At 36.1% G+C, this 12,925-nt stretch overlaps 1 protein-coding gene across 1 annotated transcript; it reads left to right on the top strand.

The window, feature by feature from the left end:
- Nucleotides 1–4,572: 4,572 nt before the first annotated feature.
- On the top strand, nt 4,573–11,605 carry LOC137404339 (zinc finger C4H2 domain-containing protein-like). The gene is made up of 6 exons (XM_068090533.1): nt 4,573–4,683; nt 6,954–7,050; nt 7,445–7,616; nt 9,068–9,255; nt 10,382–10,544; nt 11,281–11,605. Exons 2-6 carry the CDS (start codon nt 7,001–7,003, stop codon nt 11,380–11,382), a joined length of 675 nt encoding a protein of 224 aa, XP_067946634.1. The 5' UTR covers nt 4,573–4,683; nt 6,954–7,000; the 3' UTR covers nt 11,383–11,605.
- Nucleotides 11,606–12,925: the final 1,320 nt, after the last annotated feature.

Genomic DNA, 12,925 nt, shown 5'->3' with positions numbered 1-12,925 from the left:
GTCTCGTTAATTTGACAAGTGGTAGTCCACCAGCTTTTCAGATGATCTTTTGTGTGCCATCGTACAGTAATAGTACCAGGTAATAATTCCTATCAGGGAACTTCCAGTAGCATAGTTGAAGGACTGCTGACACACTTTTGATTTACGAGCCTTGACAGGCAACAAAAACTACATTTATATACAAACAAATTCGTTTAGGTAGATGGGCCATTCCATGGGGACTGGTCCAATGTGTGTGCTGACCCGTCACAGATATGATTAAAACTAATTCTATGTGAAAGAACATGTCAAACTTGGTGGGAATCCAAATTTTTTAGTCTCTAAACATTTCGTGGCGCTGCCGGTATCACCCAAAGTTTGCTGTTCAGGACGGGCAACTCCGAATCAGACTTTTTAGGTTTTTTGATTACAAATATCTCGAAAACTATATCTTCTAAAAATCTGCATTTTTAGTTATGTCTTCTTCCATATGTGATCTATCATTTTCATTTAAAAACTTGCCTGTCGGAGGCTGTCATTTGGGATCAGAGGTCGCTAAGGTAGGTCAGCAGGCCCTATTTTTGGCAAGTTTTGTAGATTTAAGCTATTTTAGCGTCACGTAAAACCCGAATTTTTTTTCATTTTTTGGCAATGTAACTTTTGATATATGCTTATTAATGTATTTTCTACATAAAAATAATTTATACTTGTCAGATTTCATCCTTCTGTGGGTGTGGGCGGGACCAATCCAACATGGCTGTCGTCAGCAGCGATGGAAAAAGGTGACGGAAACCACTAAAAATCACAGAGATAGCGTGAAAAATTATATAATAAAGTAATGTTTTATACATATTTCACATGCGCTGATTCCAAATCTTGTCTCAAAATCTATGATATTATGCTAGAAAATAGGTCAATAGCACAATGAATTGAAGACACTTTTATATAAAAAAAACCATTCAAGGCCGATTTCAACACAATAAGGCTGCCCTGTCTGGTCCAGTGTATCTGCATAGACATTCACAATTACCATTTATGTGACAGTCATCACATTTGGAGCATAGTTAGTAACTGCTTGAACATATACCAGTTTTAACTCACAATGACATCATGCTAATAACTGAGCGATTTCTTCCTGTAAATGTTGACTCAAGGTATATTGGCGGTGGTTAGTTGTCTCAAGATTTACCCGCATCAAGAAAAATGTTGAATTGGAACATACAGTTCATCTGGTCGTAATGGGTATTTGAATACCTTGGCTGGTCCATGCGGTAAGAGAGAGTTAATTTTTACATCCTCTTCTTTCATGTCTATATCTATCATAGATCCAATGTACCAGTCCTTTTCATATTTGTAGGCAAGGTAATCCCCTGGTTTAATTTTCGCCAACACAATTAGCCGAGTCTGAATTAGCCCTGTCAGCAAATTTCCTGTAAAGGTTTTGCCATAATCTATACTGATAGATACTTCACCATTAGATGTACGCCTGCCTATAAGGGTTCTCCCTATTCTTTCGAAACGACGATGGCTACGGGATCCAGGTACAGGGACGCCATCTGTTTCAAATCGTTGTTCTTGGAGTAAACGCACTTTGTTGATATCTGTCTCATCAAACCATAAAGTTAGCACTTTCGTAATGTTTGATTTCGCAAAGTTATATAGATCTTGAGGCGTAGTAATAAAATGTTGCGAAGTTCGCTGCAAGCTTGCTCGACGTGCCTGGTATTTAATGACGGCCCCTACACCATGGCAGGCAGACTTTCCATGCGATATTGCATAGTAGTGCCATTTGGCCGGCACCTGAAAATCCTCGGTAGGAAACATCAAATTACAAAAGGCTTTGTATGACTTATATTGGCCTGTGCAGCCATCTGTGAAGTAGTGTATCATCGTAAGATTTGGCAGTATACGTCTCAGTCGAGGAAGGAAAACTTTGAGCATCGTATAGACAGCTAAATGGTTGTGATGCAAATAATCACTTACATAACAGTAAAATATGTGTAAAAGTTTTCCCTCGGTTGATTTGTAATATACTACTATAGGATGTAGTGTGGCCTAGAGATTGTTCCAGTGGAACGATTGGGAGGCATCTTGTACAATAAAGGAGTAATTCTCCGCGAAATCCATCTGTATGATGATTTCGGTAGTCTGAAGATTTTGTTTCAGATTCTGGAGAAATGCAGACTGCTCCTCTTTTATGTAATGGTGGGCACTTGGTTCATCAACTTTTTGGCCCATTGTGTCGATAAATTCGGAGATAGTTGGACAGTGTTTCACAATGTTTGACCGGTCAGTAGTAACCCACTGGCTATATGTGATTTCATCGTCTCCTTCATAGTCAGCTTTGTCAAACAGCTCAGAAAGGCAATTTTTAATGTTTGCTTGACCTGGACAATTCTCACACTTTCTCAACATACAATTTGCCTGCTTACGATCACAAACCAGCATATCAAGAACATCCGTGTAGTGATTCAGTTCCGGCACCTTTTCAACCATGAAACGAAAGTTTTGGTGAATGGTACTCACACAAACGGAATGAGTACCATTTGTACTGGCAGTTTTGCAAAACTTTGGCCTAAGTTCGCAATATTTTAAAATCTTTATCTGGTTACCCCTGATGGGGTTTTTTTGGCAGAAATGGTTATACAACTCGGTAAGATTGCATAAAATCAGGCGTTGCGGTTCATATTCTCTAGTACCATCAAAGCTTCTATGTATTGAGACCTGTTTTGCTCCAGGCATCAAACAAACAAATTCACTGTTTTTGTAGAAGTTGTCTACATCAGCTTTTATGTTAGCCGCTAAACCTTTATTACCTTTTTTTGGTGGATTGGGGTGTGGCTAAGATGCCTTTGGTTCGCTTTAGCTCTCTTGCTTCTTTGACTTGCCTTTCGGACACATTGAAATCTTTGCTAATCTGATCTCTTGGCCAAGAAAGGGGCAAAAGTGTTAACAAAGAAACTTGCTCCCTACGTGTGCTTATTTTCAACTTCTCTCTGATATCCTCCATAAGGTCTGCAAAAGGATCTTCTTTAGGTTGTTCGCTGGCAGCCGCTACATCAATAGATCTTTTTATTACATTCTCTAGATTTTTTCTAGTTTTTTTTGCTTTCCTTTCAGCATATTCTGCCTTTCTTTTCAGAGGTAACTTTAAAACTTGACTCGTTTTAATGGGTGTTGTTAAAGATTCTAAAGACGTATTTAGTTCTTCGACATTAGATTCTATCCGTTCCTTTGAATTTTGAGGGCAATACTCTTCTTTGACGTTGTCTTTGCAAGTATCCAAACTAGAAATACAGTTTCTGCATATTTTACGATCATTGTGTGTTTTGACCGAAAATGGTTTTTTTATATAAAAGTGTCTTCAATTCATTGTGCTATTAACCTATTTTCTAGCAGAATATCATAGATTTTGAGACAAGATTTGGAATCAGCTCATGTGAAATATGTATAAAACGTTACTTTATTATATAATTTTTCACGCTATCTCTGTGATTTTTAGTGGTTTCCGTCACCCTTTTCCATTGCTGCCAACGACAGCCATGTTGGATTTGTCCCGCCCACACCCACTCGAGGATGAAATCTGACAAATAAAAATTATTTTTATGTAGAAAATACATTAATAAGCATATATTAAAAGTTACATTGCCAAAGAATGAAAAAAAATTCGGGCTTTACGTGACGCTAAAATAGCTTAAATCTACAAAACTTGCCAAAAATAGGGCCTGCTGACCTACTTTAGCGATCTCTGACCCCAAATGACAGCCTCCGACAGGCAAGTTTTTAAATGAAAATGATAGATCACATATGGAAGAAGACATAACTAAAAATGCAGATTTTTAGAAGATATAGTTTTCGGGATATTTGTAATCAAAAAACCTAAAAATTCTGATTCGGAGTTGCCTGTCCTGAACAGCAAACTTTGGGGTGATACCGGCAGCGCCACGAAATGTTTAGAGACTAAAAATTTTGTATTCTCACCAAGTTTGACATGCTCTTTCACATAGGATTAGTTTTAATCATATCTGTGATGGGTCAGCACACACATTGGACCAGTCCCCATCATACCTGCCAACTCTCACGCATTAGGCGTGAGAGTCACGCAATCACCCAAAGAAAAAATGAGAATGCGTGAGAAATGCGTGAGATTTTTGCCCCAATTTTCGCAATTTTATACATACTATCATTGATACATCAATTGCCCCAAAACCAAATCTCACGCATTGCCCCACTCTTGGGTTGGCAGGTCTGGTCCCCATGGAATGGCCCAGATTGATTATAGCTGCCAACTTCTGTCAGCTGTGAATTGCCTACACAAATTTTAAAGCAAAACATGTATTAGTAGTGCATGGCTGCAATCACATTTTCTACTACCCTTGTAAACCATAGGCAAAAGAAAACGCCCATGTAGTTTCCACAATAAAGCGTGCCAAAATTCATAGTTGGACAGCGTTGTCATTGTGAAAAGGAGTTGTGCACACGTGACAAGTTTTGCAGTTAGAAATCCAAGAACGCAGGTCGATGTTCTGAAGCCCGTACAGGCCTGTAGAATTGATTTTTCATTGTTGAGCGAGCCGGCTTTATCTGTTTATGGCAACATGTTAATAAAAATTAGCTAATGTTCGGTTACTTGTACACGCTCTTAGCATTTTACAGAATACCTTGACGCCTCCTATGAAGCAATAATTTGTTTGCGTATTTGAAGTAAGTTGTTTGACAGTATTGCAAGTTTGAATTTTCGATAGTAGTGCCCATTATGCATCGTATAAACTGTGAGTGCTTTGAACGACCGTTATTTCATTTATCATGTCGTGTGCTGTCTTTTTTTGTGCCACAATCTGCTGGTACATATATCTCCGTTAGTGTCTGTTTTACTATTATTTAGTAAATTGCATTTAGTATGCCTTTTGGAACAACATAAGCTTTACTGTCTGAGGTATCGTAGAAATATTTTTTGATCGTCACTCTTTACATAAGAGATATACAGGGTTAACCGCATTACATAAGCGATATACAGGGTTAACCGCACTAGATATTGCAGCTTCACGTGAACAGTGCTTTTCAAATAAAAAGTGAGAACATTCAACTAACTTTAAAATTAATCTAGTGAGTAAATGGTCACTACATACTCTCATAGCTTAATGTTTGATATTGTAGTGTCCTAAAATAATGTTTGTTAACCCATAAATCTCCAATGTCTTGTGTAGGGTACCAGAAATTTATGTACGATTACTTGAAAGTCAATTGCAGCATAAGTTGTTTAGTTGACCACACTTTTGTACAACCCTTGCTACTGCTGCTGTTGAAAAGAAGAAGGTCTTAGCAATTTACACAATCTGTTTGACCAGCAAACCATCTGGTGCAGTAAAAAGATTCAGAAGCAATACATTTTTAAGCGGATTAGAGAGTCACCGAAAATCCATTGTAAGTGGACAAGGGGAAAATCAATTAGAATGATACACTAACCAGCAGGTCAGAGAATCGCCAAAAAGAACATATGAAACAGATGAGAGAAAATCGATCAACAAGAAACAGTAAACAGCAAGTCAGATAATCACCAAATGATGGGCAATCGCACATGGACAGCTCTCCAGTCTCTGCCAGACAGAGGCTGGAGAGCTGTGTCTGAGAGATGTGATCTTAGTCATCATCCCCAATCTGTACATTTCCATGACACACACAAGCTGCAGCAAAGAACTTCGGCAAGAATGACATCTTCCCTCACCTGAAAAAATGCTTGTGTAATGTCACAGACATATTCCCTGTTGGAAAATCTCAAAGAATATAAGTTATACAATCATGGCTTAGAATTCAATTTTAGTTGTTCTTTGTAATTGCTTGAAGTAAAATTTGTCAATATGAAAGTTAGAAGTTGCAGAGATTTCTCATTTTATTAATTTTATTGGATTAATTAATTAATTACTATTGCCAATAAATACTGCATACACGCACATTTATTATATCATTTTTCATCTCAATCTTGTAAAAAATACAGTTCTAATGCTGATAGAGTTAAATTGAACAAAAACTTGTGCATATAAGAGGGTTGCCATTTTACTGTTGCATTGTATTTTAGATGTTTAGAAGTCTCTTTTCATTTTATCCTATGGAAAGGCCAAAAAATAAACTTTTCTATAATGGAAACTTGGTTCGGACATTACCTCTTTTGTGTAGCACTTGCAATAAGATATAAGTACCTTGCTGCCACATGTACATTCAATGTGTTGTGGCAGATGCGGCTTCAAAATTTGCTTCTCAAATACCAACTACTTTATTGTCATTTATGAACACAGATCTTAGCATTATCTCCTCATAGCTTGTAGCAGTGATAACAACTGTTTTATAGGCTTTTCATAAAAAAAATGATCAATACTAACTAAAATAGTTAGCATAAGATGTTGTACAGCTTTCATCTGCATCTTCACGTCGTCTACAACTTTATATACCATAATGTTGCTTTTCATATTGCATGTCAGTTGCCATCAATATCACATTTTTATATGCTTCACATTAGTCCGACAAAAAATATGTCTCTTTAATAATTTGAAAGGCCTTATCATCCTAAAAGTCAATCAATCTATTGGCAGCTTGAAAATTTTTCTCCACTTGAAAGTGTAGCTGATTGTTGTTAGCTGGAAATGTGGTTCTTTGTCAATATGGTTAAATATGTCCAGTAATTGCAATTGAAGATCATTGTGGTAGTCCCTAAACATTGGTGTAGTTCATGGCATCTTCATACAATTCCATTTGTGCATTCAGCTCAATAATCAATAATCTACCCACGACCGATTGTTCTATCGGCGTATTCAGCTTATTGTCAGTTGGCAGCTGGTCATTCTATAGAGTGAGTAGGAATTTTATTACTGTTGGATAAGTTTTAGATGAAAAGTTAAAATGCTGAGTACTTGGAAGTAGTTATTGTATGGGCTCACTGCTCCGTCCTTTTTGAAATGACAATTATTTTACTATTTCAGATTGCTTGAAACATCTGGTTGTTTGAGAAGCATATTTACGGAAAAAGATGAGTAACCAGGAGTACATGGAGAAGCTGGATACTTTGCAAAAGATTAGGTAAAATTCTTGTGAAAATCCTCAAATTATGTTTATATTTTGGTTACTTTATATGCACGGTGCTTTTGTATGCTGGTATCGATTATACCTGTCTTGAAAATAAAAATTTAAAATTTGTATTGCATCAATTTACAGGTTCGGTGTGAAACTTCCTGAATCACTTTATTTATTAGATAAGCTAAAATTAACAATATCTGATGTCTATGATGCTTTAGATAACACAGCGTGACAGTTTCCCACTTGTCTATTGAATTGAGCTGAAATAAAATGTTATCACTTACCTATTAGCTGGATATAGGTAGAATGGTGTCAGGTGCCTGCTGTCCAAGCAAGCGTAGAGTGTAACACTCTTTCATTGGCTGGGCTAACACAGAGTTATGCTACTTGTTGGCAGGTCCAAAACTGAGGATTTCAATGCTGTATCAAACATACTTAGCCAAGAAGTAGTGAACCTGCGGGAAGAGGAGGAAAACATAAAGGACTACAGATCCGAGATGGACCTTCTGTTGGCCGAAAAACTTCACCACGTCGAAGTTCTCAGGCAGATTCACTCAGACATCAATATGGTAGTCAATTTTTTTTACGCGTTGTCTTGGTAGCATTAACTGCTATTGATGAATGTTTCAGTTTTTGAATTTGTTCTGTCTACTGATTAGGCCCGCTAACACGCATCAGTTTTGCGTTGATCAGAACTCATTCCTTATCAATGTTATGGCACAAGTGCTTCAATATGTTTGTGCAGAAAACATAAGCGTGGCAAAATTTATTTTTTCTATTGCTTTCAGAGATTATGATCATTTGACCTTTTACTTTTGATGCAGCTGTAACCTTTGTTAACTATTTGTCTGCTTTTGCACGGGGAGACAATAACCAACTACATGTACTTCGGTAATGATTGATAGTATTATGTTGAGGTGCTCTAAGCTCATTTGATAACTATAGTTGGAAATGGAGCGTGCTGATAAGGCTGAGACAACGAATATGTGAGGAATATTCGTTTATCTCAATTTTACTTTTGATCAATAGTTTGGCCACGCGGCCAGAAAGTCAATAAAGGCGGCTTATCTATTCATTCTAGAACAATAGTATTAACAGAATGTAGCATTGGAATGCCCCTAAGGCAAGATAAAACGATCTGATTAATTTGTGTTTGCTTATGTTTTATCCATCTCGTAGGCTGGACAATAAGGTTTTACTCTTCGATGCCAGACATCTTTTGAATCATGCAAAGTTGTTTTTGAACAGTTTTATTACTTTCTATCTCATTTAAAGTTGTAAGTGTGTAAGTGTGTTGTTGTAAGTAGTGTCACTTTCCTTATCCGCTAGTTTGCAAGCTGTACTCCTCGTGTACACCAATCAATAGCAGATCACATTTTCTGACATTGCAACTTTCAATACCATTTAAATCAAGTGTGAATTCTATTTTCTATTAACTAACAATCTCAATTTTTCATTAATATGTGATATTTTGGTTGAAGGCACACTTGAATATCAGTTCTGAATCTTGTACAGTTAAAGTTATTCAGACAAAGGTCATTCATTCTGAGGTCTGCTTCATATCTTAAAACTATCCAAGGTCGGAACAAATACTCTATAAGAATACGTTGTAATTCAATTGTTAGCCAAAGTCCGCTAATAACTACATGAAAAAGTTTTTATTGTTAAACTTAGAGTCAGTGTAGGTTTGGTAGCGTGTAAGTGAAGATGTGGCATAACTTACTTCAATTTAGACTTGGTAAGATTTAAACTAAATTGGCTTACAAAGTTTTGTCATATTTGTATGTTTTGTTTCCTTGTTCATTTTTACCGGTCTCTTCGCTCGCTTTTACAAAACAGTTCGAGGAACTTTAGACTAGAGATGTGCTGAAAATTGCTTCTGGAGTAGAGTGTAACATCAGATGTTTGAAACGCCGATAGATAACACAATCATAATTAGAGGATTGACTGCGTAAGGATTCATTAAACACTGGGAGTGTTTGTCAGGTGCGTCTCTTGTCATTACTGAGTCTAATAATAGATGGAGACAGTGATGAAGCAAGGACAGCAGGCTTTACTGGCTGGCGAGAGTTCAGCCTTAGCTCTGTACAACAAGTATTCCCCGCTTAGGCGTGAAGTTAATGAACTCAGGACTGAGCTTGGTTTGGAGCCTCTGGAGGAAGACGACTCTAATAAATACCAGTTCCTTGCCTCTATTTCTAGCTCAAGGTAGGCATAGGTGGAAGTTATGGTTGTTGCTCGTATGTGTCCTAGATTTATTACCGGTAAATAGAGGTTTGCAAAGGTTAACTGGCCTGCCTACTTGATGATCAGCCATTTATTGAAAAATAAAATCCATGCTTGGTCTTTCAGCGTGTTTTCAAACATTCTCATTTCCTTGCCATCGTACTATTTGCAAACCAAAATTCCGTTCTATTAAAAACGTATTTTGGTGCGTGTAAAGCAAGTAGGAGCAGTGAGCTGTTGAAACTTAACCAAATCTTTGGTTAGTTTTTCTGTTCTATTTTAACGTTGTACTGGTGTTCACAATCCAGAATTGAGTCACGTGTTTTATGACCAAACCACGTCAGCGGGATGGGATGCACTCATCTCAGCTATATGGCTTGATTGTATTGTTTTGCTACCATTTGCACACGCTATCTGTTGCTATTCATTCATTCCTAATAAAATAGGTTAAATATTGCATAAATATACACATAGTTTTAACTGTATTTTGCATTATTAATGTCTAGTAGTTTTTGTAGTCCAATAGTTTTTGAATTGTTATTCTGGACAACAAAAGCTTATATACCTGTATCTATTTTGTAAGTATTAAAAAATTATTTTTGTTTAGATAATTTTCGAACACTCTTCAATTTATTAATGTTTTTGCTCTAATAAGCTTGAATATTTTCAGAGGTACCTAATAGAATGATATAATTGTGATGTGGTAAGACAATTCCAATCATGACTGAACATTTTTAGTGTTTCCAAATTTGACAGAGGTTCACGCTCTTGAATTCAATGTTCTTGAAAACATTTTCAAAGTGCACTTATTAGCTCCAAAGCGTATACAATCCTTAAGCTTTCCTAATATATATCGTACTTGTACACCATACTTGTACATCGTACTTGTACCGCAATGTTCCGTACTTGTACCGCAATGTTCCGTACTTGTACTGGAATGTTCAAAGGATTTCTTAGTTTGTATTTCTCAACTTTGACAGAGATCATGTCATGTTGATGGAACTTGAAAACAAGTCTCAAACTCTATTAAGTTATAATATATTATAAGGTAATATATTATGCATTATCTAATAATATATTATAAGTTATTATAATATGTTCTCTCTAGATCAAAGATGTCTAAGCGTAACTCCAACAGTTCGGATGAGACGAACAATGGAGAAAGGAAGCAGTGCAGGTCACGTTCAGGAAGCAAGAGGTCCTTGCCTAGTGGCAGTCACGATAAACCTCAGATGATGCTTAGCTCAAAGGCTACAGTTCCTCCAATGAAGGTGCGACAACAGACCATTGGGTCCATGTTGTTTGTCTGTTGCAAATCAGCAAGATTAATTGTGATGTTACTAGCTTTTTGATTTTCATTGTTTGGTTTCGATCAATTTCTAGTAATTGCAAAGGATTATTTTTTAATAATTCTGATAGAACGATAGATAGATGCAATTATTTAACTATTCTGACACCCTTTTTATACTTGTATTGAAGTTTAATGAAATTTATCAGGGCATTAGCTGTGCTAATTGTCTAATCGGTGAGGTAAATGGTAGAGATAGCCAAGGTCGCTGTGCTACATGTATATACTATACTGTATGTTAGACTACAGGTAATACACTGTTCCTTGACCCGCTACTTATAGCCCCATAACACAGGCTATGCTATTAGATAGTCCAGCGCAATGAGTATCTGCAGTTGCTGAATATGACTTAGTTATTGGTCAGTTATGTTGAGTAAAACGTTGCTATTGGACAATCATGCTAAATATGGCTCTGCTATTTGCTAGTCATGCTAAATAATAATAATTATTATTGACTAATCATGATGAATAAGCTTTTAAATTTGATCAGGCATTTACTTTCATCTATATTCTCTGCATGTCTTACTTATCAACTTTGTCAACTCTCTCAGAAAGTTCATGGTACATTGTTCATTGCCTTCTTTAGTATTATTAATCTCATAGCACTATCTATCGCTTGCTCATGTGAGTACATATATATTCTTCTTACACCCTTGCAGCAATGCGCTTCCTGTCATCAGTACATACACAGAAATGCTCCCATATGTCCTCTCTGCAAGGCCAAATCAAAGTCGCGGCATCCAAAGAAGGTCAAGAAGTGACATGAATATTCTTATTTCATGTAAAATATGTATGACTGTCTGACAGATCAGAACTGAGATTCAGTGTAGAACAGGATGTGATGCAGGCGTTGATTAGCGATCCGTCGGTCTCCATCATGTTGGTTGAACTTAACAAAGCTTTACATAGTGCAAGTTTAATTGCATTTTAATAGTTTATTTTATTTATATGTTGTTTACAAACTTTCTTCAGTTCAGTCAAATATATATGCTTTACATAATAATTTGGTCATTGAAAAAATAATCACGGTGATATATTTATGTTGCTCATTGTACTACAACAAAATAAGATAACTTCTATGACAAGGTAAGATAACTTCTAGGTATGATAAGATTAGTGCTCATTTTTATTATGCAAAAGATGTTTATGTACTTTTATACAGTTATCCACACTCGGTGCTTTTTGGATTTACCTGTTGACTGAAGGGATAATTCCAAAATTGCTCTTATTTGTCCAATCTTAAGGGTAGACAATCACAAAACCGAAAACATTTTAGATTTGTCTACTCATTGAAAACCGTTTTAAATTTACAAAGGTTCGTGTCGTAGATGTGATATGTGTATAAAGGTGAGAGACTGCATAATGTTGCTTTATCACAACGAAACTGGAAAATTTTTATGGCACCCAAGTTGAAAAATTTTCACTTTTTGTTTAGATCTCCAAGGCTTAAAAGCTGCTACATGCATTTATGCTGATATGATATTGAACGGAGTACCTAAAGGGTGCCTGAAAAGCTAGTCTGTATTATAGTTCCTCTAGTTTGTCACATTTTATTAACATAATAATCCAACACAAAAGTAAGAATTTAAACATTGATATTGGAACATTGGCCTGCTACTTACTAAATGGCTTTGCAGAATACTGATATATATAGAATAGTAATATAGAATAATAGAATATATTATATAGAAGAGAATATTGAAACAGAGCCATGTGTGAGCTAGTGTACTTTCACAGTCACTTGTGAGGCAATCACATGATTAAGTGGTGCTGCCAGTTTTGCATGAGTGATATGAAAAAGCTCACAGAACTGAGATTTAGTCTAAAACAGGTTATTCAGGTTAAGCCAGGTGACCATCTTGTGAATTGAGCAAAACAAAGCCAACAGCGCATGCTTTATCGCATTTTAATAAAGCTTTTTTATTTATATGTTGGTTACAAACTTTCTTCGGTTTAATCAGGTGGAAAGCGCTGATGAAAGCAAGAATTACTGGTATATGATTAACTAGAAAGTGGGTAGTAGGTTTGCATTTATGATTGTGCTACCTTAACTGGCTTAAAGCATTGCTAAGTCCACAACAGATGTAATCTGACCTTCCATGACTAGTCTTAACCCTAAGTAAGCTAAGATATAAAACGATTTAGCGCATCAACACTGCAAAAAATATTTAGACAAACCAGTAAAAAATAAAAAAATTTCATGAAATGGTAAAAAACAACTAGTCTCAGTGTTCCGACTGTTAAAGCTTCATTTTCATCCTTACAAACTATTCTATCTACTTTTAATAAACTTAAGATTTCAAA

The sequence above is a fragment of the Watersipora subatra genome, chromosome 9 (assembly GCF_963576615.1).
Source record: "Watersipora subatra chromosome 9, tzWatSuba1.1, whole genome shotgun sequence".
Lineage (NCBI taxonomy): Eukaryota > Metazoa > Bryozoa > Gymnolaemata > Cheilostomatida > Watersiporidae > Watersipora > Watersipora subatra.
Note: the sequence above shows the minus strand (reverse complement) of the source record. Positions and strands in the feature narration are given on the sequence as shown.